This window comes from Haliotis cracherodii, unplaced genomic scaffold (assembly GCF_022045235.1).
Source record: "Haliotis cracherodii isolate W230 unplaced genomic scaffold, xgHalCrac1.p SCAF_2, whole genome shotgun sequence".
In the NCBI taxonomy this organism is placed as follows: Eukaryota; Metazoa; Mollusca; class Gastropoda; order Lepetellida; family Haliotidae; genus Haliotis; species Haliotis cracherodii.
In genome coordinates this window covers 8,585,565-8,611,124 of record NW_027266275.1, presented here as the reverse complement: position 1 = coordinate 8,611,124, position 25,560 = coordinate 8,585,565, and the positions used below count along the sequence as shown (strand labels likewise).

The 25,560-nt window shown below is 40.4% G+C and overlaps 1 protein-coding gene across 1 annotated transcript; it reads left to right on the top strand.

Moving 5' to 3' along the window:
* The first annotated feature begins 4,638 nt into the window (after window positions 1–4,638).
* LOC139468653 (visual pigment-like receptor peropsin) lies at window positions 4,639–22,576 on the top strand. The gene is made up of 6 exons (XM_071250775.1): window positions 4,639–4,776; window positions 12,517–12,679; window positions 16,461–16,588; window positions 17,450–17,546; window positions 19,493–19,730; window positions 20,991–22,576. The coding sequence occupies exons 1-6, from the start codon at window positions 4,713–4,715 to the stop codon at window positions 21,231–21,233; spliced, it is 933 nt and encodes a 310-aa protein (XP_071106876.1). The 5' UTR covers window positions 4,639–4,712; the 3' UTR covers window positions 21,234–22,576.
* The last annotated feature ends 2,984 nt before the right edge of the window (window positions 22,577–25,560 follow it).

Sequence of the window (25,560 nt, the reverse complement as noted above, 5' to 3'; positions counted from 1 at the left end):
TCATTGGGTGCCAAAGCTTCTAAATTCTGACCTTAAGGAAAAAGGAACTGACATTGCCAGAGAAAATTCAAAGCTTATTGAGGAGGATTTCGTCAAATTCAAAAAGAGTTTAGTAACGGGTGACGAAACACGGCTTTACCTATATGATCCCGAATCAAACGTCATTCCATGGAATGGAACCATTCCTCTTCTCCGGCAACATGGAAATTCAAGTCTTAATGATCAATGAAGAAAGTTATGGCCACTATATTCTGAGATGCAAAATCAAAAGACGATTACCGGTGCCTACTATGCTGATTTTCTTCATCGCCTGAGAGATTCTCTCAAAGAACAGCGGCGAGGAATGCTGACTGCTGGAGTTCTACTATTTCATGACAATGCCTCTTCTCACACCACTCGACTTGCAAAAGCTGCTGTGCGAAAATGTGGGTTCGAAGAGCTTCCTCACCTTCCATACTCGCCAAATCTGACATCGATTGATTTCCAACTGTTTCCTAAACTAAAAGAACACATTCGTGGAAAGCGCAATGACGACAACGGTGACCTCAAAGCTGAATTAATTTTACAGGGTGGCTTCAGAAAACTTCTTCCTGACTGGAATTGAAAAACTTCACTATCGATATGACAAAAATATTGAAAAGCAGGGCAATTATGTTGAAAAAGAAAATTAAAAACACTTTTACAATTGTTGTTTCACAATTAGATTAGTGGATGAGCCGGGGGAAATGAGTTTAGCTGTAAAACCTAAACAGTTTTCTCCTCTTTATGTAATTATGTATCTTGTAGCAGTGGCAGCTGGCGTTTCCTTCGTTAATCCCAATCAACTGAAGAATATCAACTAGAATGAAATATTGATGCTGCTCCAATTCATTCACTCAAAACACGTCAGTTTGCCTTTTCAGACAAACGCTAGACAATTGGAGTTGGACAGGCTATAGTGTTAGCATGACCTTAGCACAGTCAGACTACACAGATTCTTGGTAAACAGAGTTTAACACTGACCTTGTTGCAGACACTGGAGGCTGTCTCTGAGGTTATTCTTCAGAGTTATAGTATATGTATTTTATGCATCGAATTCCTGCATGCATGTAGCATGTAATCTGTAATGTATTTGTGCATTTTATACCTGTCGTATCTTTGTGCATTGCATAGTTCATTTGTGTGCATATAATTCCTGCATGCATTGCGTGTGTAACATCTTTTCTCCATGTTATAACCCCTTGTATGGAGTATGTAAGATGTTTTGTGCATCGTATACATTCATGCATTAAATATATTAATGAGAATGTAGTATGTTTTAAGCGTTTTACTTCTACACGCACGTAGAATGTTTTGTGGATTTAATACCTGTATGTACGGAGTGTGTTTGTTATTAGAATGTACTATGTTTTGCGCATCTTATACCTGCATGAATTTAAATTTTGTGAATGTCTGGAACATGTATTTTGTGCATCCTCTACCTGCAGTAATGTAGTATGTAGTGCATTTTATGCATTTGATACCTGCATGTAGTGTGTTTTTGTGCATGTTTTATCTGCATGTATGGAGAATGGTTTGTGCATATTATACCTGCATGTATGGTGCATGGTGTGTGCACGTTATGTATTCATGCATGTTGTATGGTTTGTGCGTGTTATGTTTGCATGCATAGTGTATGGTTTGTGCATGTTATGTTTGCATGCATAGTGTATGGTTTGTGCATGTTATGTATGCATGCATAGTGTATGGTGTGTGCACGTTATGTTTGCATGCATAGTGTATGGTTTGTGCATGTTATGTTTGCATGCATAGTGTATGGTTTGTGCATGTTATGTTTGCATGCATAGTGTATGGTTTGTGCATGTTATGTTTGCATGCATAGTGTATGGTTTGTGCAGGTTATGTTTGCATGCATAGTGTATGGTTTGTGCATGTTATGTTTGCATGCATAGTGTATGGTTTGTGCATGTTGTGTTTGCATGCATAGTGTATGGTTTGTGCATGTTATGTTTGCATGCATAGTGTATGGTTTGTGGGTGTTATGTTTGCATGCATAGTGTATGGTTTGTGGATGTATACCTGCATGCATAGTGTATGGTTTGTGCATGTTATGTTTGCATGCATAGTGTATGTTTGTGGATGTATAACTGCATGCATAGTGTATGGTTTGTGCATGTTATGTGGTAGGTGTTGTGAATTTTATGTATGAGTATAAGTATGTACATTTTGTGTAACATATACCTGCATTAATATAGTATGTACTATGTTTTATGCATGTATTTGGGTATACCTGCATGTATGGAGTACGTAGTATGTTTTGTGCATTTTATACATACATGTCTGGAGTATGTTTTCTGCATTGTACCTGCATGTATGGAATATGTTTTGTATGGAGTATGTATGCTTTGTACATTTTATACCTTCATGTTTGAAGTGTTTTTACATTACACACCTGCCTGTATGCATTAAGCTGTAGGCAGATCCTACCTGCATGTATTGAGTAAGTAGCATGTTTTTGTGCTTTGTATACCTGGATGTATATGTAGTATGCTAAAAAGGACAAAACCCCTTTCCATAGCCACAACAAATCTCTCCTAAAAGTCGATTTACGATTCAGACTGTATCATAAGCATGTATGATACTGCTTTCTTATAAATATAGAAATAATTTTGTCACTTATATTAACAATGCTAATTCTTGAAATGTAATAGCAAAAGCAAGATCAATTATTTGTAAAAATAAGTAATGCAAAAGGTTAAAAAAAATGCCTGTAACGATGAACTTAATCCATGATACATGGCAAAAACACTACGATAATGTCGGCAGTGACTTCATATGAATTACAGTCGTTATGGAACTACATCGATAAACAGTGATAACAAGTCAGCTACTGGACACTGTACAAGGATGAAAGACATTGGCATGATATGATGTCAGGTTTGAACACAACTACAAATGTCACGTTATTCGAACACATTTACTTCCTGATGATCTATCCGAGCTTCGAGCACTGATCATTGGTGGTTTTCTTGAGGTTTACTATATTTGTCAAGGAACAGCAGCGAGGTTTATCATTGTTTTTCCCACATGAGAGCACATTAGCAACATATTTGTATGGGTTCTGAAGATAGGATAGTTACGTTGATATGATCATTTGGATTTTGGAATGGAATATCCCTTTTAGTGTATGTATGTTAGAAGATGACTACTTTTATCAGACATGCGTCATATAGTGAAAACAGACCAATGGCATCTTAACAGCATTTCCGCGTGGCTCGTTGCGTTCTCTGGGCTCGCAAACACTCTATGATCCTGGGTGAGATTCGTCCTGATAAGACTTCTTTGCTTATCATTACCATCACCGTGCCTGTGGTTTTAGCCTGTGTGGTAATCATGGAAGACCTGTTCTGTGTTTTTCTCCCAAATTATTCTGACACGCTGTGGTGTAACTGAAGATGATTTTGTCGGATCCAATAACTTGCAACTTTGGGTTTTACGATTTGTTTCCAACGTTTAGCTTTTCAACTGCTTCTTTACGTCGCTAATTAAGTGCAGTAATCTTGAATGCTATGTTAAACCCTATTTCACCTCACCCCACCTCTGTGTTGCAAGAGGAACATATTTCTTAAACGTTTCTCTCTTAGTCTCTTTACTAAGCAGCAGAATCTCTGTCTTTATACGCAGACGACTTTCATCAGCTATTGCGCTGTTGTGTCACTGGATTGTCTAACCCAATACTTGATGGGTCAACGTCGTATGGCAGGAACACCGCTGTTTGGTTTCATAACAATACTTATCATTTGATGTAAATTGTTTGAAAATGACGATTGCTACTGGTATGGCAGGACAGACATGCTTATCCTTTTCGCGATCACCTGGTGTGGTCACGGATGTTTAGTGATCCTTTCATATTATCTTCACTGCTATTTTGCCTTTTACGCCCAATGAAATATGCAGATAATCGAGACTTATTATTCTCTGGCGTTGACGTTTTTAATTTCAGTAATCTTCAGGAAGGTTAGGCTACCTGTCTGACAGGGCCTGTATTCTGTACTAAAAAATATTAAATGAGTTAGTGAATACGTTTTTACGCCGCTTTTACTAATATGTCAGCAATATAGCGGCAAGGACACCAAATAATGGGCTTCACATATTGAACCCATGTGGGGAATCAACCCGGGCCTTCGTCATGACGAGCAAACGCTTTAACCACTAGGCTACCCCACCTCCCCTTAAAATTATTGATGAGTACTTTTGCATGCTTGAAAAAGAAAATTGTTCTCGAGTCGTGAGTTTATATTTCATTTGAAAACGCCAGGCTGCACGAATCAGATCGTATTGCTTTGTAATGAGGATTATCGCGACCGTTATCTCTGCACACCTGTTGACTCGTTGCGAACAACCTAAACTGTTATATTAGCTCTCAATTAGGAGGATGGTCAGCATGGGGTAATTGGGGATTTGAGATGCCATCGACCAGGTATTAAGGCTGTGAAGCATGTAAATATATATGTGGCCTTTCCACATTAGCGGAAGTACATCTGGACATCACCAGGTCGGCGAATCACGACCAAGAGATGAGAGGAATTAGACAGCGCCCAGAGTATATAGCGTGACAGTCATCGATACTCTCGCTGCTAGTTGACCCAGCTGGGAGAAGAAGGTCGCGCAGACGACAGTTGGTGAGTAGACGACAGCTGCAAGCAGACGTGAGCAGAGAAGTAGACGCTACAATGGTAACCGGAGAATTCTCCCGCTTTGAGCACTCAGTTGTTGGGATTCTTTATATGCTCTTTGGTAAGTCCTCTTGTGACCTATGTGTGTATGTATTAATCCTTAGATCTTATTGTTTTTACGTATTACAGACATGTAGGTTCAGAAAGCTTATTTTGATGCTCAGTATTGTGCCCTTGGTGCAGATTATAAATTGCATATCTATAAATGTTTGTGTTGAAACACAATAACATGACACGTTATCTCACATACACCCTCTTTACATCCATCTCACATACACCCTCTTTACGTCCATCTCACATACACCCTCTTTACGTCCATCTCACATACACCCTCTTTACTTCCATTTCACATACACCCTCTTTACATCCATCTCACATACACCCTCTTTACATCCATCTCACATACACCCTCTTTACTTCCATCTCACATGCACCCTCTTTACGTCCATCTCACATACACCCTCTTTACATCCATCTCACATACCCCCTCTTTACGTCCATCTCACATACACCCTCTTTACGTCCATCTCACATACACCCTCTTTACGTCCATCTCACATACACCCTCTTTACGTCCATCTCACATACACCCTCTTTACTTCCATCTCACATACACCCTCTTTACATCCATCTCACATACACCCTCTTTACATCCATCTCACATACACCCTCTTTACATCCATCTCACATACACCCTCTTTACTTCCATCTCACATACACCCTCTTTACGTCCATCTCACATACACCCTCTTTACTTCCATCTCACATACACCCTCTTTACGTCCATCTCACATACACCCTCTTTACTTCCATCTCACATACACCCTCTTTACATCCATCTCACATACACCCTCTTTACATCCATCTCACATACACCCTCTTTACGTCCATCTCACATACACCCTCTTTACGTCCATCTCACATACACCGTCTTTACATCCATCTCACATACACCCTCTTCAAAGTGGTGAGCATCACAAACAAAACATACATTCTATTTATCCATTGATCCGACTGCACTTGACTCATATAGATGTATCCACATCATCGAGTCGATCTGACTTCAAGGCCGACAAATACTGAAGAGATATTCTGAAACAATTACGTATCGCTTTGATATAATGTTTATTTTGCAGATGTTATAGCTTAACGATTCTGTGGGAAATGGGTCCATTTTGACATTAACATAATGCACAAGGGACTATCGACGTGTGCCATTATATGCTGCTGAGTGTCACTCTGACCGCAACAACATACCAGTGTATCGCATGTAAATGTCATGTACGTATTGACATATACAAATAGAAAAGGTCTCCGATTAGCGAAGGATGACTTAATTTAGGAGCGGTGGGGTAGCGTAGTGGTTTAAGCGTTCGCTCGTCACGTCGAAGACCTGGGTTCGATTCCCAACATGGGATTCAGCCCATTTCTGATGTTCCCCTCCATGAAGTTCCTGGAATATTGCTAAAGCGGGCTGAGACCATACTCACAGTAGTTGTGCATTGTTTTAGATTACTATTAGTGCCTTTTAAGGACTTCATGAGCCCATCCTCCACGTTTCTTCTACACGTACCTTATTCGAGTGAGTGAATGAGTTGCTGTTAGCTTTGGGTACGATTTCAGTTCTATCCTGCCCTCGCAACGTAATGAAGGTGGAACGTCTGAAGTGATACAGGTCTTAGACGCTTAACACTTTGGCGAGCATGGGTATGCACTAAACTATGAAGCTTGATCAGGGTTAATCAAGATAATAGCTTATTGGACGTCTAAAGGATTCAAATGGTAACAGCGAATGCTAGACGACTGTGCCACACGTGCCCCCACCTTTTTTTTTTTAGAAAACACTAGTTTTTAAATGAACACGGCTCCAGCTTAATTTAAATACGCCAGAGATTTTTTGTTCTTCATAAGGATCTTTCACCGGCAGTAACTGAAATGTTTTATTTTCTGAACTCTTTGTGCACTCCACATCCCTTTGCCCAGTTCTGTTTGATGTCTAGATTTTGTAATTTATGATATGTGTGGAAAGTAGACAATGCATCTTTGGATACACCGACTTACGTGATAAAATATTAAAAACAGTGTTTTAAGGAATGAGTGAGTCAGTTGAGTTTAACGCTGCTTTCAGCAGTTTTCCAGTTATATAACGGCGTGAAAACCCACGAGCTCGAGTATGGTGCTGACAAACCTGGAAACATAACCGGAGCGAACCTGGATTAAGACTCAAAATGATAGTTTTCTGGCGTTCCCAAGTGACGCATCTCTGCACAGCGAAACGCGACGCCTCAGATTGGGCCATGCCCCCTTTAAGGGCACGGTTTTCCGGGAGTAGTGCCCCTTTAAATGGAACTAACGTCAAGTTCAAGAAACGAGTGTCGGATGTTGATTTTGTATTTGAATGGAATTCGTTACATCCGGAGTTGACAGTAGTCTTAAACACATTTTCCAAACATATACAGACAAAATACTCGAGGTTTAGTGGAAACTAGAGATACATATCTAGGAGATACATATCCTGTGGGTTTTTTTAGAGCTCCGTAATGTGTTATGTAACCGCGCTAAATTGTATTGCAAATGACAATTGTATTTATCATTATTCTAAATATCTACGGACAGTGATCAAGAAAGAATATTTTTTTTGTATAAATATAAGCCTTAGCGGCGACGAGCCCGTCAAATCAGGAATTTCAATCATAGGTGGTTATTTTGATTTGATAATCATCATATATTTAAAGGTCAAAAGACATGGCTACTACTTTGAAATATAACGGGTAATTTAGTCATCATCATACTGGCGTGCTGGTTCTCGATTGTATCATGTTCACGTTGTTCAACCTAACTGTACGTATTCACATACCGCAATAGAGATCGCGTCTCACTTGCACACAGTATCACAAATCTCACTGGCGAGCCATCTGCTATAAATTGTTGTGTCCACGTTGTCCACGTTCACAACATCGAGGAGGAAACCAACCAACAGATTCAGTCAATAAACATCTGTCAAGCACAATGGAACTTGCATTTTAATCCCATCCTCCAATTTGATTTTATCACGCTGGAAAACCGTGAAATACATCATGACACCAGCAGCAATGTTTCCTTGTCAATTAGTACCTTGAGTTGACAACACACGTGTCAACTGATGATAATGAGCATCTATACCCCGTGGTGGTTGCCGCCCACGCACCTGTCAGAAACAACCTTCTCAGGATCAAACGACTGTTAATGAGTTGGCTAGAACAAGCTGCAAATGTACCTTATAAAGTCAACCATATTTATGACTCAAAGACGGAAATAGACATTGACGAATGTTTCGTTTGTTATTCTTGTCTAGGTTTTTGATAGTATAGTAGCTCAATGGTTGAATTAATTCACAATTCTATTCTGACTTCCTTAGCTCTCTTAATGGTCAAAGTCACAATCCTGATCTAACTTCCAGATCATACTTCATGGTTAATTTCACAGTTCTGTTCTGACTTCTATAGAACATACGTTAATTTCCACACCGACAATTGTAATTATGTTGAGATATTCTCATGCAGATATAAGGTGTGAGATTAAAGAATGACCTCATTGAATATGTGGTTCTGTCAGCATTATTGTGACATAAGTGTCGTTTCTCTACTACTACTAATGTCGTGCTTTTATCTCACTTACACACGCACACAAACACACACACGCACACACACACACACGGGCACACAGACACGCACACACACAGAGACACACACACAGACACTCAAGACACAGACACACAAACACACACACACACACGCACGCACACACACAGACACATGCACACAGAGACACACAGATACGCACACATACACAGACACATGCACACACACACACACACACACACACACACACACACACACACACACACACACACACACACACACACACACACAAACACACACAAAGAGACACACACATACACACAGAAACACTTATATATACTAAACGTATTACAAATGGATTAATGACACCAATCTCGATGCACTATGGATTGCCAGCTGGAGAGATCAATACCATTAATCATAGGCCAGTTTACATATTGGATGTAAGTGTGGGTTTCTCAAGACAGTGTGTTGCCATGGAGATATATGTCGGTGTTATTTTACGATGACCATGAGGATCGATGGTCATCTCAGTAAACGTTTATCATTTTGGCGAAACCGACGAGCACATCATAATCGCGTCAAATCTGGGATATCTTGGGACCTATTCCTGGAAGCTTAGACACTCATACTGTAAGAAATGATAAATGTTAAGTGGCCTGCGTTCACTTTATTATGCACTGTCGCACATACACATACATATAGTCACACCATACAATCTGTACACCATGACGGTGCAACGGAAACTATGAACCCTGAGAAAGGTCTGAGATACCCCGTACACATTTCGAATACTACCTGTCATTTTAGTTTTGTCAAATGCTGAAGAACGCTCGTGAGAACGCATCACAGATTTAGTGAGTGAGTGAGTTCGGTTTAGCGCCGTTTTTAACAGTATTCCAGTTATATCACGGCGTGTCAGCTTAATGTTAGAGGGAAGCCCGAAGTGTTGCAGGTCTCAGACGTTTACCACTTCGGTGAAACCCACGAGCACGGGTATGGTGCTGACAAACCTAGAAACATGATCGGGGCGAACCGGGATTCGAACCCACAATCATACGTTTCTGGCGTGCCCAATGGACGCAACCCTGCACAGCGAATCGTGGCGCCTTAGACGACTGGGCCTTCCATGCCCCCGCATCACAGATTTAAACACGGTCACTGCACAAGATGTAATTCGCGCTGACTGCAGTGGTGTATTTCAATTACAATGACCATATCTTCTCGAACAATATCCCAGTCAGATTCTAAGAAGGTGAGAGCAATTTTTGCTTCTTATTGTTCAATGAAACAAATAATATATGATATTACATGTAAAAACAGATTCAGTGTCACACGCCAGTTCTTACTCAACGATCGATGATTTGATTTCTGAGCACAAAAAACGCCTTTAAAAATGCCTCACTACAACCAATAACATTATTGTTAAGTGAAACTGAATTATTAAACTTAATGTATTTGTTACGTTGCATTCTGATGACAATTATGTTGGATGTTATCACTTATTTGTGAAAAGGATGACGGTGCAAACATCGCTGCAGTTCCTATTTCTGCTATACGAGTGAGTGAGTATGGTTTTATGCCGCATTAAGCACGGCAGAGACACCAGAAATGGGCTTCGCACATTGTACCCATGTCGCGGATCGAACCCGGGTCTTCGGCTTGAAGAGCGAACGCTTTAACCACTAGGCTACACGACAGCACAGAGTTAATAAGAAAATGGGCCGAGAAATTCAGAAAAATAATACAGCATCGTACTGGTTCTTTTGAATTATACTCCATGTTTCTAATTATCAGTGGGGGCACGGGTGTTTCCCAGTCGTCTAAGGCAACGCGACTCGATGTGCAGAGTTGCGTCCCTTGGGCACGCCAGAAACCTATGATTGTGGGTTCGAATCCCGGTTCGCCCTAATTATGTTTCTAGGTTTGTCAGCACCATACCCGTGCTCGTGGGTTTCACCGACGTGGTAAACGTCTGAGACCTGCATCATTTCGGGCCTTTCTCCCACATTAAGCTGACACGCCGCGATATACTGGAATACTGTTAAAAGCAGCTTTAAACCAAACTTACTCACTCACTCTAATTATTGGTCAATTATGTTTAACGGTGACTTTTCCACAATCGGCTCATAGCGCTTCATTTGTTTTCAAAATTTGATCCCCTCAGTCGCAACTCCATTGCATCATTGCACTGCATCTCCATTGCATCAGAAAGTCATACAGACATCCTGGAACTCTCCAGAGTCTTCCACGTGAATCCCCTGCAATACGAGGATAGGTATCAGATGGCTGATGCCCACGGCAGACTTCACAGTTTTCAGGGTTAGATTTGAGCTGTAAAAACGGTGTCTCCATAGGCAAGTGACCTTGTTCCATTTGACGTTATAGTCCGTTTGCTGCAAATTCGTACCAATGACAAGCAACATAGATATAAATCTGAAGCAACAATTCGTTTTAAATCGCATGAATTTTTTTTTATTTGTCCATACCAACTCGTCACCATAATTTCAGAACCATCATGGTTGGGAGAAAAAGTTGTTTAACAAACGATCATGTAATTGTTGGTGTTTCAATGCCGTTGTTACAAGGGTATCTGCACTGTAAACTGAACAGCCCTACATTCGCACGTGAAATTTGCGCGTGTTAGGCCAATCTACAACTGCCTGTTCTGTAATAAAATCATGTCAAATGAAAAGTTTAAATCAGAAGCGTATCGTTCTGTAGAAGTTATTAAACGGAATATACAATGCTAATCTGTAAACTATTCACAGAGCAATGTTAGTGATGTTCTTGCTATTGCTATTCAGCTAATTCCAAATACAAATAATAAAATAAACAGAACAAGCTCCATATATCATTACAATACGGTACGTGATGAAATTCACTGATAATTTGAAAACCTTGATAGTTCAGGTTTAAGATAATTGCAGGTCGGAGAGGCTGCATGGACAAAGTTGAGACCGGAAATGAGCTTCATATTGTAAAAGAGATGGTTTAGATCACGCAGCTGTTAGTCAAATTACTATTTCAGTTCAGAGTAATTCCAGAATAAAAGTTTCGAGACCATCCCTGTGTTCCGGGATGCCCTTCAGCGGTTACGTTTATTGCGCAGACCCCTTGTAACAGCGGCATTGAAACAATTACATGATAGTTTGTTAAACCGCTTTTTCTCCCAACAATGGCAATGTCTGAAACTGTGGTGACGAGTTGTTATGGACAAATAAATAACTTCCATGCAATTTAGGACCAATTGTTGCTTTTTGGATTCATAACTATGTTGCATTTCATTGGTACGGTTTGCAGCAAACGGACAAAAGTTAGGTTGAGATATGTAACGTGGGTGCAAACCTGCTTACGCCTAACAGCAAGCTTGGTTTGTATATTGAGTTGAGAATGCAAATTGAACGTTCACTGACCCCAGTTATACGTGGTGGACTTTGAGCATAATATTGTGCAATTGTTATGATTAAATGCAGATTAAAATACAGGCATGCAGCAAAGAGGGGTTGGGTGATCCTGGCACAGTCAGGCTGGTTAGGCTCATCACCAGCTCAGGACCTTTGCCCCCTCTACACGCAGCCCAGACAGTGAATGGGGCTTCTCCCAGAAAAGCTGCTTAGTCGAACCCACCTAGAACCTTTGGGAGAATGTAACACTGCAGCCTTCTGCATTACCCACATTGTCAGAAGGGCTGTATTCCTGTAGGCAAACCGGGGTACTCTCCTAATGTCAGTCTACCGATTGGGAGGTACCAAACCCAAGGCTCCGAGAACAATGGGGAGTCGGACTAGTTGGTCTTTGGGATACAACCGTGACTTTTCGAAAGCGAGGTCCGCATATTGGCCATATTTTTCCTGAATCTTGTCACTCACATTAGGGTCAAAAGGGACAGAAAATTCAATGATTTATTAATTAGATTTATCAAAAAGGACAAAATCAGATCTTTTGACCTTGATAGGTCTGAGGCTGAACAACGGGACTATTCAAAACAATTTTGTTTTAGATCGCATTAAGTCGGTATAAAATTTCATGGTGATTTATACGTTAATTTAGTGTGTCGTCAATGTCATGACTATGTACAGCCAGAGGTAGATACAGTAACACAGAGGTACCAAATTGGATAAAATGCCATGGTTGTGAAAATTACTGTCATTATCTAAATCAGTTTATTTCATTACCAGGCGTCGTCGGCGTGATCTCCAACTTGATGGTCATTCTGACGTTCCTCCGAGAGAAGTCGTTGCTGAAGTCGTCCAAAGCATGGCTACACATCAGTCTTGCTCTTTCTAACATCGGCGTTGTTGGTCCCTCTCCGTTTCCCGCATCTTCAGCTTTCAGTGGCAAGTAAGTCAACCAGCAGTCCTGTGGTTTACATCAACAGCTTTATCCATGGCAATTTCAGTGACAACAGTCATACCAACAGTAGCTTTATCCATGACAAGAATCTGGGCGAATCTGAGATTTGAACCAACGATTCTAAGATCCTCCTGGCTGGCTAAGGGACTCAACTCTGTACATCGTAATGTGTCGCCAGTGAACTAGAATCCTAAAGATATCGTGGCGCTTATACGTGCATTTAAGATACATATATTAAGTACTGTGTAGGTCAATGGATGTGTGTTATCACGCGTGGCCATCGATGTGTTTTGTGCTGCTCGTTACATTTAATGATGAAATATTATTTTGCCCCGAGGTAAATTAGACTTTTCCTTCCGTTTCAAGTTCCTGCATCATCCTTTAGCATTAAATTGAAACAAGATACTTTTTTCCAGTACTGTGGAAACCTTGAGAATACACACGGCTAAGTATTGATTTCAGGCCTTATGTCTGGCTCAGCACGGTCTCCTCACTTAATAGACAAATTATGTTGATAATCACATACAGAGGAAATTAGGCAGGTTACATCAGAGCAATTGCTTTTGGTTGCAGAAGATAGGAAGGTTTCACAGAAGGTTTGGAACACCTGGTATTGTCGTTATTTGATATTGATTCATGAAGTCTTGCTATAGTTGTATCGTACACTCGACTCTGCTTTTAGCAGACATTTCGTATAAATACGAGGGCTGGTCCAAAATGTCTAAGCCTAACAAACAAAACCAACAATTGTGAAAGAGTTTTTTTATCTTATGTTTCAATATAATCTCCCTGCTTTTCATTAAACTTCTCATATCGAAATTGAAGCTTTCAGTTCCAGTCTGAAAGAGTTTTCTTAAGCCACTCTGAAAAAAACCATTTATGGCAGCTTTGAGGTCATCGATGTCGTTATAACGCTTTCCACGAAGGGGTTCTTTCAGTTTAGGTAACGGGTGGAAATCATTTTGTGCCAGGTCTGGCGAGTATGGAAGGTGAGGAAGCTCTTCGAACCCACATTGTCGCACAGCGGCCTTAGTAAGTCGGGAGGTGTGAGAAGAGTCATTGTCATGAAGTAGTAGAACTCCAGCAGTCAGCATATCTCGCAGCTGTTCTTTGATAGAATCTCTCAAGCGATTAAGCAAATCAGCATAGTAGGCACCGGTAATCGCCTCTAGGCGTTCTATGTAATCAACAAGGATCACACCCTTTGCATCCCACGATACAGTAGGCATAACTTTCTTTACAGATCTTGAAGACTTGAATTTGTTTGGTGCCTGAGAAGTGGAATGGTGCCATTCCATTTATTGACGTTTTGACTCGGAATTATACTGGTAGACCCATGTTTCATCTCCCATAACTAGTTTTTAATTTGACGAAATCCTTCTCAATCAGCTCTAAATTTTCTCTGGCAATGTCAGTTGTTTCACCTAAAGATTATGATTTAGAAACTTTTGCACCCATCGTATTCATCTGTAAATGTTTATGCATGATAATTTCAATGGGCCCATGGTTTAGATCTGTGTCTTCCTCAAGTTCAGCATTTGTCATACGTCTTTCTGACAGCATAGGTTGTTCTATCTCCTTGGGGGACAGCCTGACCTAGGGTCATCATCTAGGCTTGTTCTTCCAGCCTTAAACACGGCTGCCCAACGTTTGACAGTGGAATAGCTGGGGCACTTATCCCATACACTTGTGAAAGTAAAAAACTTCATGACTGCTCGAAACTCGTTCTTTTCCAGTTTTGTGTCCATTGGATCCCAATCACGTTCAACTGGCTGTCACTAATATACAAACGGCCTCAACAGACCAAATACACTTGCACTGAAATACTCCAAGAATGTACTATATTGACTAGTTCACTTTGTTATGGTCCATAGTTGAAAGTTAGTCAGTCTTAGAAATTTTTAACCAGCCCTCGTATCGAAAGAACTTTTGCGCTTATATTTGTATTGCAGTCGTGGGCATGATACTATTATTACCCATGTCAATAGATCATTGAGCTCTCATATGTGATTCTCAGCTCCCTAGGCAATATACATAATATTGCGATGCAAAATTCTACTCATTCACTCACATAACTCTTCATTTGGAAAGGTCATACTGTTACTGCGTGCCCAGTGCCTCTCTGCAATAAGACACATCACAACGAATTACACATAACGTGCACAGTAAGAATATTCCCAATTGATCGACCTGCAAGACGAGGCACGTTCCCTGAGCACGCGAATTCTGCTATTACTGCTAATTACATTTGTTTACTTAACAAGTTACTGTGGCCTATGAATGATATTATTGTGTATTTGTCAACGTTTTCGTCGGATTATGGCTGCTTGATCCAAAAACAATATTATAGCTCTATGGTTGTTTACTCTGGCCAATTGGTAGGCATTAGATGCTGTATTCGTTCATTCAAATATTATGATACATGTCAATCTAATAATTAATAATGGCCCTTAATAGGAAAGTGCCTTAGCTGCGCACATGACGCTTCTGTCCGCGAACACCTGTTGTCATCACTATTTCATAGTGATTCTTAAACCCATGCTAATGATATATTCGGAATCTATGCTTTTAGCAGCGATTTCTCATAACATTGGATAGGGTTTTATCTCCTATATATATATATATATATATATATATATATAACGCCCACACCTTGACTGGAATCGCCATGATACCATGGAGCGTAGTCCCATTTATCGTTGTAAACATGAGCATGTAAGACCATGCAAGAGTTATTTTAAGTACATTTGCATTTTTTTAAATTCACATTTACCCCTGCGGTTCTAATGGTGTTCTCTTGTTGGGAGCTCATGCAGCAACTATTGGTTACTACTGATCCGATTACTTACACGCCACTATGATAAAAAAAAAACCTGTAGTATTGCTGACTGCGGCTTAAAACAACATTCACCTTCAGGTATTTGAAAGGCATTTAGAAGTGATTAACATAATGAAGAGAATATATAGATGTCAACATTCTCTCACCTATCAGTGCTAATCACTAATTTCTACGAAGATTTAACAGAGCGTTAAACGACTCTTGCTCAAAAGTTGTTTAACCAGGGTTACACCATTCAAGGCCTCAGTTAGGCTTTCGAAAGGTTTTATAGTAGACGACATTTCCAATCTTGACGTATCAGTGATCAAAATGAGATCTGATGCCGTTTCCTATTTTGTTGAACACTGGACTGCCCTTTGCACGTGCCTTTGAAGGGCGCCGCCAGAAGGACAGAATACGCTCACCATATCGCGAACACCTGGTATCATCACTAGTTGATAGTGATTCATAAACACATGTTTATGATAACATAGGAATCGTATAATCGAGTCTGCTTTTAGCAGAGATCTTGTGATTATGGAAAGTGTTTTGTAGCTTTTGATTATATATTATATGAAATTTGTTAACAAGCCGAATGAATTAAAGGTTGGTCTTAAGTATTTACTGACCCGTGAAGATCCAAGGTAGAGTTTGTTTTCAGCAACCCATGCTTGCCGTATAAGGCAACTATGCTTTGTCGTAAGAGGCGACTAACGGGATCGGGTGGTCAGGCTCGCTGACTTATTTAATGCATGTCTTCTTACCCAATTGCGTGGATCGATGCTCATGATGTCAATCACTGGATTGTCTGGTCCAAACTCGATTATTTACAGACCGCCGTCATATGGCTGGAATATTGCTGAGTGCGGCGTTAAACAACAAACAAACAATCAAACTTAATGTTTTACTTATAGCGTCGTCTATTACCAATACGCTCTTGTCTCTCTCCAGGTGGCTGTACGGAGAGACGGGATGTCAGCTCTACGCCTTCGAGGGGATGATGATGGGGATCGCTGCCATTGGCAACGTCATCGCTCTGTGTGTGGAACGCTACCTCGTCTCCACGCGAAAAGAAGCCAGTGAGTTGACATCAATCCTTGAACACGTGTTGTAATTTCCTTCGCCCACGTAGGTTTTTGAAGGACACATGTTTTTAACACTTTTTACGTTGATGGACAAATAAGAAAGATATTTCTGTCGTAATCAAACTCCTCAGTGGTTCGATGGCTGTAGTTACAGCATACAGTAGGGATTATATGCAACTGTAACTATAGCGGAAGGAGAAGTTAAGGACCTGCTTGTCCCTTAAACATCTTTCGAAAAGTCATCGATTAAAATAGTTTCAGTTATTTGTTATTAACTTTCTGAAAAGAAACTCCAGCCTCCTTTTGAGAATGATAAGTGTCTCTCGCTCGTTTTGGTAACCCGCAATTTTCAATGGAAAGTTGCGCCCCTTATCTGTGCCAGGATCCACTGATCGTAGTTTAGAATCTTAGATTCAAACCGATTATAAAATATGGTAGGCCAGCTTCATGACCGTTCTCATGGGTATCACCTGATTAAGTGCTGCATACATAACAGCTTCGTCACTTTTGTTTTCTTTGTTTGTTATTTAACGTCGCACTCAGCAATATTTCAGCTATATGGCGGCGAATTGTAATATTCGAGTCTGACCCAAATAATACAGCGATTACATTACGTTGGCATTACGTTGCTTGGGACCTATTATAACACGGAATCCTAATTCCGATATTATTAATCCAAAACGTCGTGATGCTTATGCTGAAAAAGAAATGTTTCTAGCCTTATAAACTATAAATGTTATGTCGTCTTCAATACCAAGTCATAACTCATATCACAATATTCATCAACTAGTATTGGCCACGTCAACAACAGCTTCAGCCGGATTTTTCAACATGCATATGTGTCTTATGTTACAGTGGAGACCAACTCGGGTGGCTTCTACTGGCTGTCGACAGCTGCCGTGTGGCTCAATGCCTTTTTCTGGGCCATAATGCCGGTTCTTGGCTGGAGCAAGTATGTCATTTCAGTTACAGTTAAACCCCCTTAATCCGGACCCTGATAATCCGAAACCCCACCTTACAGACGATAACCAATGACAAAAGCCATTACTCCTTACAAAGTTCTCCTTTATCCGGAACTGTGTTCATACGGGCCATTTCAGGGCCACTTTTCGTCCGGATTTACGGGGTTTTACTATATTCATCTTATTGTTGAATTAATAATTAACTGTATTTTCATATTCTTCTTCATTGGTTAGGGATTACCGTTTATTTGATCACTAAAACAGAAATAAAACATGTTTCATGACGTTCAAGGAGGGTTGGGGTAACCACTTGGTTTAAAAGCGTTCGCTCGACATTCCGAAGACACGGGTTTGATTCTCCGTGCTTACATTGTGAGATGTCCATTTCGGGTGCTCTCGTGATATTGGTGGAATACTGTCTTGAGCTGCGTAAAACAAAGTGTATTAAATCGTAGAGTTTCTAAACGGAGTAAATGGCTGGGTTTTATTACGGGGACTTTACCGAATGTTAACCACGAGGTCGTGAGTCGGGGTTTGGTTGTGCCCGTTGTTAATTGTCGAGGAGAAGTTATATAACGTACAGATGACTTACGGAATCTCGTGTCGCTGACTGTATGAGCCATTTAACTTAAGGTTTCATCTTCAGATATGATCGGTGAATGATGTTCAACACATAGATAAGGCTTATATTTATAAACAATAAAAAATACATTTTTCAAATGTCCTGCGTCATATGAAACAGACTGGTATCACGTCTGTTGGTATCCTTGGTGGGAAAAAATGCGCAGAAATATCGACGTGATTTAAAATTAGGTTCCATCAAAAAAGCGCGGGACAGACAAAATATCAAGGGGGACGAAGTTGAAGCATTCGTAAAATCATCATAATCTCATTCGGTGTCTTGCGGTATTACAGTTCTGCCGCTGATTTACATACCAGTTTTGTCATAAGATATTATGTGTCATTATTACCATGTTCAATATAGACCCAAATAATGATTGCAGTGGTCGTGGGCTCCATTTCCATAATCGCCCTATTTATGATCCCTGAAAAGTCAGAACCATGCTCGTGGCTTTTACCATAACTGGACATATCTATGACCTGCATCACCCGTGGATTTATTCAAACATCATGCTGAAACGGCGCGATAAAAATGAACTAGCTGCATTAACCGCAGTCATTCTCTCACTCATAGCGTGTGCCAGACACACAGTAGTTTCTCCTTGAACACGTCACCGGAGGTTCTACTTCATACTGTATACCTGCTCTATATGTACCGTGATACGATAAGCTTCATACTGTATTTACACAATTATAAAAATCAACGCATTCACTCAAACATTCACACACAGAAAGAAGAAGGATGAAAAGCATTTATAGTGTTTACTTAGCCTTATATAATTATTAACTTAACACTATGGTGACACAATCACCATACCAGAGATAAGCATGTTAATAATACTGAAATAGCATTCCACATAACTTAGATAGCATAAGTTATACTATTATACAAATACATACATATATATTAGCTAGCATTTTTATAGATTACTAACCTTAACAATAGAATTATTTATCCAAGATGCGTCCAAGTCCAAATTGTTGCCTGACTTCTGAAAAGGTGTAGTGTCTAGTGCAAGATGGATGAAAAGTGCACAGTTTGAACAAGCCAATGAAAATAAGGCTTGGGTTAGAACAGGAGAAGAAACAATGACACAAACATGGAACAAACATGGACCAACCCAACCATCCTCTACATTATAAGTAAACTAATCCAGAAGCCCACGATAGATATTGAACTAAGAACCTACTTTACTAACAACTTAAAATAATATTACAGACTTAAAGGACCTCAAATAGAAAAACATATGTACAACAAAACTGTATGTTAACACTTGTGTCTGCCACATATATACACACAACGCCTTGATTGCAGGTACGTCCATGAGCCCACGGGTTCATCTTGCGCCATCAACTGGAGGGATGCTGACGAGGGCTACCCGTCCTACATGATCATGCTGTGCATATTCAGTTTCGGCTTTCCCCTGGCCATCGCCATCTCCTGTCTGTGGGCCTCTGGGGAAAGTAGCACGATTCAGCAGGCCCCACCCTCATCTGCCTCATCCAGCCAGGTGGATGCGTTCACTGGATTTAGGGAGGACCAGTTAAAATGGGTATGAGCTTACGTTTTATGACGATTTAGTGGCGTACTTGTTCATCGCTTATTATGTGGAATCGTAATGAGGCTTTTTTAACGAGACCCAGTTTGGCAGAAACACTAGACTAGATAAACCTGATATAACTGTAACGATGTAAGAATTTAGGGACTTTTCTATATTGATCTGCGGTTTTTCAACTAGGGAATATTTCATGTAAAGTTTGATCCAGAACGCTAACGGAAATCACAGGTAATACTCCTTAATGTCATTTAAGGGGTGGTCGGGTAGCCAAGTGGTTAAAGCCTTCGCTCGTCACACCGAAGATCTGGGTTCGATTTCCGACATTGGTACAACGTGTGAAGCCCATTCCCGCCGTGATACTTCTAGAATATTGCTAAAAGCGGCGTAAAACCATACTCACTCACTAATGTCATTTAATCACGTGGATCACATTCCAGTAAATATGTAGACAATGACGTTTAGTTCATTTTAATTTGATATTGGCTGGGATTTGAGTGGGATTCTGACAACGTGACAGTTTATGATCAGAAATTTGTATTGGTTACAGTGTATTGATTCTTTGATATCAATCTCTATCTATTACAACATGAGGTTTAAGAATGACATAAAAACGAATGCCAGATCTACTGGTATCACGAACATTGACAGTAGCAATGCCAGTATCCACTAGCTTCTGTCCCATGTTATATGCCGCGGGAATTCTGCTGAAATGATTTAAGGCTTTCACTTGCGGAGCAGATGAATATTAGTCATATCCAATATTCTAGAGCTGCATTACAGCATTTTCTTCTTAGATGTTATAACGTATCGCAGAGTAAGTTAGACAACCCGGGATGGATACATGTTATTCTGTTCTGTTTGATTTTTGTTGAACGCCGCAACCAGCAATATTCCATCTGTATGACGGCGGTCTGTAAATAATCGAGTTCTGACCAGACAATCCAGTTATTGGCATCATGAGCATCGATCTACGCAAATGGGATACGATGACATGCATCAACCACGTCAGCGAGCCTGACCACCCGATCCCGTTAGTCGCCTCTTAAGCACAGTTGCCTTTGGTAACCAGAAGTTGCACCATTGTATTGTTGTCCAAGAAGGAGTAAGACACGCGGGAAAGACATCACGTAAAATGTAGGCCGGTTTACACAAGACATGTGGGACATTTGTGATGGACCAATAACGGAACACAGACGTGTATCATGAGTCTATACAGGTAGAGTTCATATACAATGTTAATGCTTTAATTTCCAGCTGTGCTATTCACATCTGCTCTTCACCGTGATTGGCTGGGGACCATTTGCCTTCTTGTGTCTGTGGGCGTTGTTCAGCGCCCCCGTCCAGGTCTCCATGATCGCCGCCTGCATCCCGCCCCTCGCCTGCAAGTCCATGGTCCTCATGTACCCCTTCTCATACATCGTCGCCAACGAACGTTTCCGCAACTCCTTCTTCAGCGTCCTCTCCCTCACTGGCTCCACTGTTCCAAAAAAGGATTAGGCGGGGATAGACTAACAACTACCCCATGGAACGACCAAAGATAACTCTAAGAAGACGTCTAAGAAGGACATGCTTTCCCCTTTCGCGCACACCAGGTGTCATCGCTGATTTTCAGTGATCTATTCATATAAGTTTCATCACTATTTTGTCTTTTACGCCAAATGGAATCTGTTTTGGCAGATAATCAGGACTGATTGTTCTTAGCGTTGACATTTTGAACTTGAAGACCTTGAGGAGAGCATGTAACCACAGCAGCCTATCGAGAAAACTGGCACTGCACTCGGATCCACTCGGCTTATTCCGTTGGTAAGAATATTGATTCCTCCAAGTGTCGACCCAATCTGCCAACAGAGGGCGCTGGCATAACCAGACTTGACGGAAATAGCCGAACGTGAGATTGGTATCGACCGAGATACTTATTGGTTTGAGGCGAGCTGGACAGTTGAGATGGAACTATGAGGACGATTTGAAGCTGGGCTTCAGGACTGCTCCTTACAAGTAGACCAAGTAACGTCCACTTCTTTAAACTTATAGCGTATTTCCATGCAATCTCGAATGGTACAATATTACACTGTTGTTTAAAAATCATTCAGTTCATATTTGTATCACTACATCGATATGAAAAAGGAAATATATCAAAGGTGCTTTGTTTTCCCATGTGAGAGGAGATCGTATTTACTCGCACCTTATCACCAGTTAGGACTGCCATTTTCTGTTTCAAAACATCGTGTTGCAGATCAGTTTTCGATGGAGTTGATGGAGTTGATGTCTTATTTAGAGATATCTCTGGTCGAACTCATTGATGTCTGCATGAAAATATTAGTATTTGTTCATACATTGTGTCACTACGTGCGTGATTAGTCCATTCCTAGGTTCAACATTATGCTTTCACCAGTATATTTTATGTACCAGCTGAGTTTTTATGATGTCTTGATATTGGATGTGTATGTTTGTTATTTGTATCAATGATTCAGTGTGAAAAGCAACGTTGATATAAGTTTGTCAGTTTTTCTCAGGTTGTCTTTCAAAGTAAACTTACGCTTTTAGTAAACGCAATTTGTGTAAAGCGTACATCGATCACCCTGTATGTGACATAGCTGGAATAGTGAAACACTATTCTCTCACTCTGTGCATTCACGTTCTTAACATACCACCTACGAATCCCACGCTGTAGAATCGGAAAGGATTGCTTATATTTTATTGAAGGACAGGTATTCCACAGCAAAATACCTGGCGTGTTTGATGTTATGAGACTGTTGGCCTATTCTGTTGTTAATCCGAAGCTGCATTTCTGATGTGTGGTTATATGTTTATGTGATGTCAACATGTATTCCTTGTAGATGGTGTCGTACAGCAAGAACAAGTGTGTTTGTTTGCTTTTGTTGACTGCTCAAGAATAAAATATATGAGAATAAAACTACGTTTTTGTTGTGCATAGAAAACACGTTGGTGACCTTGAATCATTACATGGATGTCATATGGAAATGGAACAAGTTGTCAAAACTTAATTTTTAATTTATATTAATACAGCAACAGGCCTAACCATCTGTTTGAGAATGCCATGGTGACATTAACTACAATGTTTGTCGACATCACAAACAATTCAATTACACTCAGTCCCCGACCTGGGACATCTTGTATCCCAACGGTAAATTGAGTGGTATATTGTAGAGGATTGTAAATCAAATGATAAGCACGTAAGAAAGTCACATTTCCTTAAAACTGTGGATAAGTATAACATATTTTCCTAGACGTTCAGACATTAATACTTCAAACATTTGCACGTTATCCACAATGTCAGTCAAAGTAGAGTGAGTGAGTGAGTTGGGTTTAACGCCGCTTTTAACAGTATTTCAGTTATATTGCGGCGTGTCAGCTTAATGTGGAAGGAAAGCCCGAAGTGATGCAGGTCTCAGACGTTTACCACTTCGGTGAAACCCACGAGCACGGGTATGGTGCTGACAAACCTAGAAACATAATCGGGGCGAACCAGGATTCGAACCCACAATCATAGGTTTCTGGCGTGCCCAAGGAACGCAACTCTGCAAAGTGAATCGCGGCGCCTTAGTATATAACGGCGGCCTGTAAATAACCAAGTGTTGGCCCCGCAAACTAAAGATTACAAACATGAGCCACGCTCAGCGTGTACGATGACACACATTCAGCCATATCGCATTGCTTGACCCCCAAATCCTCATGTTAGGTCACCATGACGACAAAAGTGAGATACTGGGGGTGAGGTAGGGGGTGAGTAGGGTGGGGTGGGGTGAGGTGGGGTGGGGAGACCTATTCTGACCCGGCATCTTTATGTTGGGACAATTTATTATCAAATCTGACTGGCAATGAAACACATCAACTGGATTTATTTAAGAATTAACTATGGTTTACGTTTACGGAGTCATAACGTAAGGACTGGTGTGTTCACTATGCGCAAATCCGCTACGGTTCGATTGGTTTGTTGGTTGATTAACGCTGCACTCAGAAATATTTCATCTATATGACGGCGGTATGAAAAATAATGGAGTCTGGACCAGACAATCCAGTGATCGACATCATGAGCATCGATAGACGCAATTGGGAAATAACGACATGAATAAACCAAGTCAGCGAGCCTGACCACCTGATCCCCAAATCCGCTACGTAGCAGATTTACGCAAAGTGTTCACGCCAGCTTTTACATTTATAATATACTCACCCACAAAAGAAACGCGAATACCATACATGTTGGTTAATAAATTTATATGAAGACTTACTCATATTCAAGAGTTATAAGATTGGTTCGATGCACACACGAACATACTGGATTGTTTGTGAACTGATGGTCATGAATGCATCACACGTGACGTCATAGATCCATGACTCGAGAAGCACCATTTGTCTCGTGCTGGATCAGCGTGTTAAGTTTGGAAATCACATGCAGCTCATCGTGATAAAAATAAAACGAAAAAACCTTTGACTGATTGTTAGTTTTGTCATTAAGTGGTACACACTGGAAACAGCTTTTCTTAACGGTCATACGTCTCTATATATTTCTATGGTTCGCGTCTCTTTTGGCAGTAAGTATTCATATTGAAGTCAATTCTTATAAAAAGGTCAATAATGTTTTCCTCACAAAGTACTTATTTATTCATTTATTTATTTATTTATTTATTTATTTATTTATTTATTTATTTATTTATTTATTTATTTAAACAAAAATGACTGTTGACAACAGTACGAAATCTGTGACATCGTTCAGATCTGTTAAGCAACACACGTCCCGCCCTTTCTATGATCAGCCAATCAGAAAACAGCATTCCGTTAGTAGGTGTGGCTTCTTCCTTTTTTAGGTTTATGGAAACATAAACGCATACAATTTTGCTTGGTTAGCCAATCAAATGCCACGGAATCAGTTGTAATTCAAATATATTTTTAAGCACATACATAAGGTAACATTACCTATAAAATACATAGAGCATACTACACTCATTCTCGTTAGATACTACTTTTACGAAAGCTCGGTCAGATACCATAGGAAGTTCACGAGTTTCGTAAAAATGGTAACAAACGTTAAAGAGTGTGGTATTTTATTTATTACCAACGTTAAATATATATTTAAGTGTAAATACATGACAACTTTCGTTCGTTGACAGACAATCTGGTTGCACATTAATATTGATATATGCCCAAATATGGGCATTGTTGACATGCTGTTGTGTTTGCAAACAAAACAGCACTGACGCTCAATATCCTTTGGGAAGAATTTCTTCAACTTATGGTAATTCAAGCGCCATGTTGTTAGTACGCAGGACACCTATAAGAAAATTTTAAAAGACACATTAGCGTCGCCTTCACCAACAGTCGGTCACTCGCACTTCGGGGATTGCGTCCGTGCAATAAAAATGGTTTGGTTTACTTGATCTATCAGCTGGATTTATATCATGTCCGTACCATCTTGGAAGAGGGAAATCAGAGTGGTGGCCAAAGACATTCATGTTAACTGTACCACCCTATACTGGAGACGTGAAAACTTAAGTCTGCTTGCATATAAGTGAAAACTTCGAACGATCGAAGGGCAAGGTCACCACCGGAATAAGGAAAGACAACCGTGATCTACTCACAGCGTTTTACGCTAGTGAATAGGGAATGTTATTGTTCACATTTGGGATAATTTGGGCCACATAATCAGAGGTCTGGCACACTTCAACGGAGTTTTCGAATGATTTGTATCGGAGGTGTTCACTTTGAGTGATCTGGTCGTGCAAACGTGAACAAACAACTTCCGAATGAGTGACACAAAATACGCTTCGAAGGGGACACTGATGGCCCAACCGGACCATTCCAAGTA

Coding starts and splice junctions, on each gene's coding strand:
- LOC139468653 (XM_071250775.1), top strand. CDS start 4,713: ATGGTAACCGGAGAATTCTCCCGCTTTGAGCACTCAGTTGTTGGGATT. Junction 17,547..19,492: donor CCGGTTCTTGGCTGGAGCAA/GTATGTCATTTC, acceptor CCTTGATTGCAG/GTACGTCCATGAGCCCACGG. Junction 19,731..20,990: donor GGGAGGACCAGTTAAAATGG/GTATGAGCTTAC, acceptor TTTAATTTCCAG/CTGTGCTATTCACATCTGCT.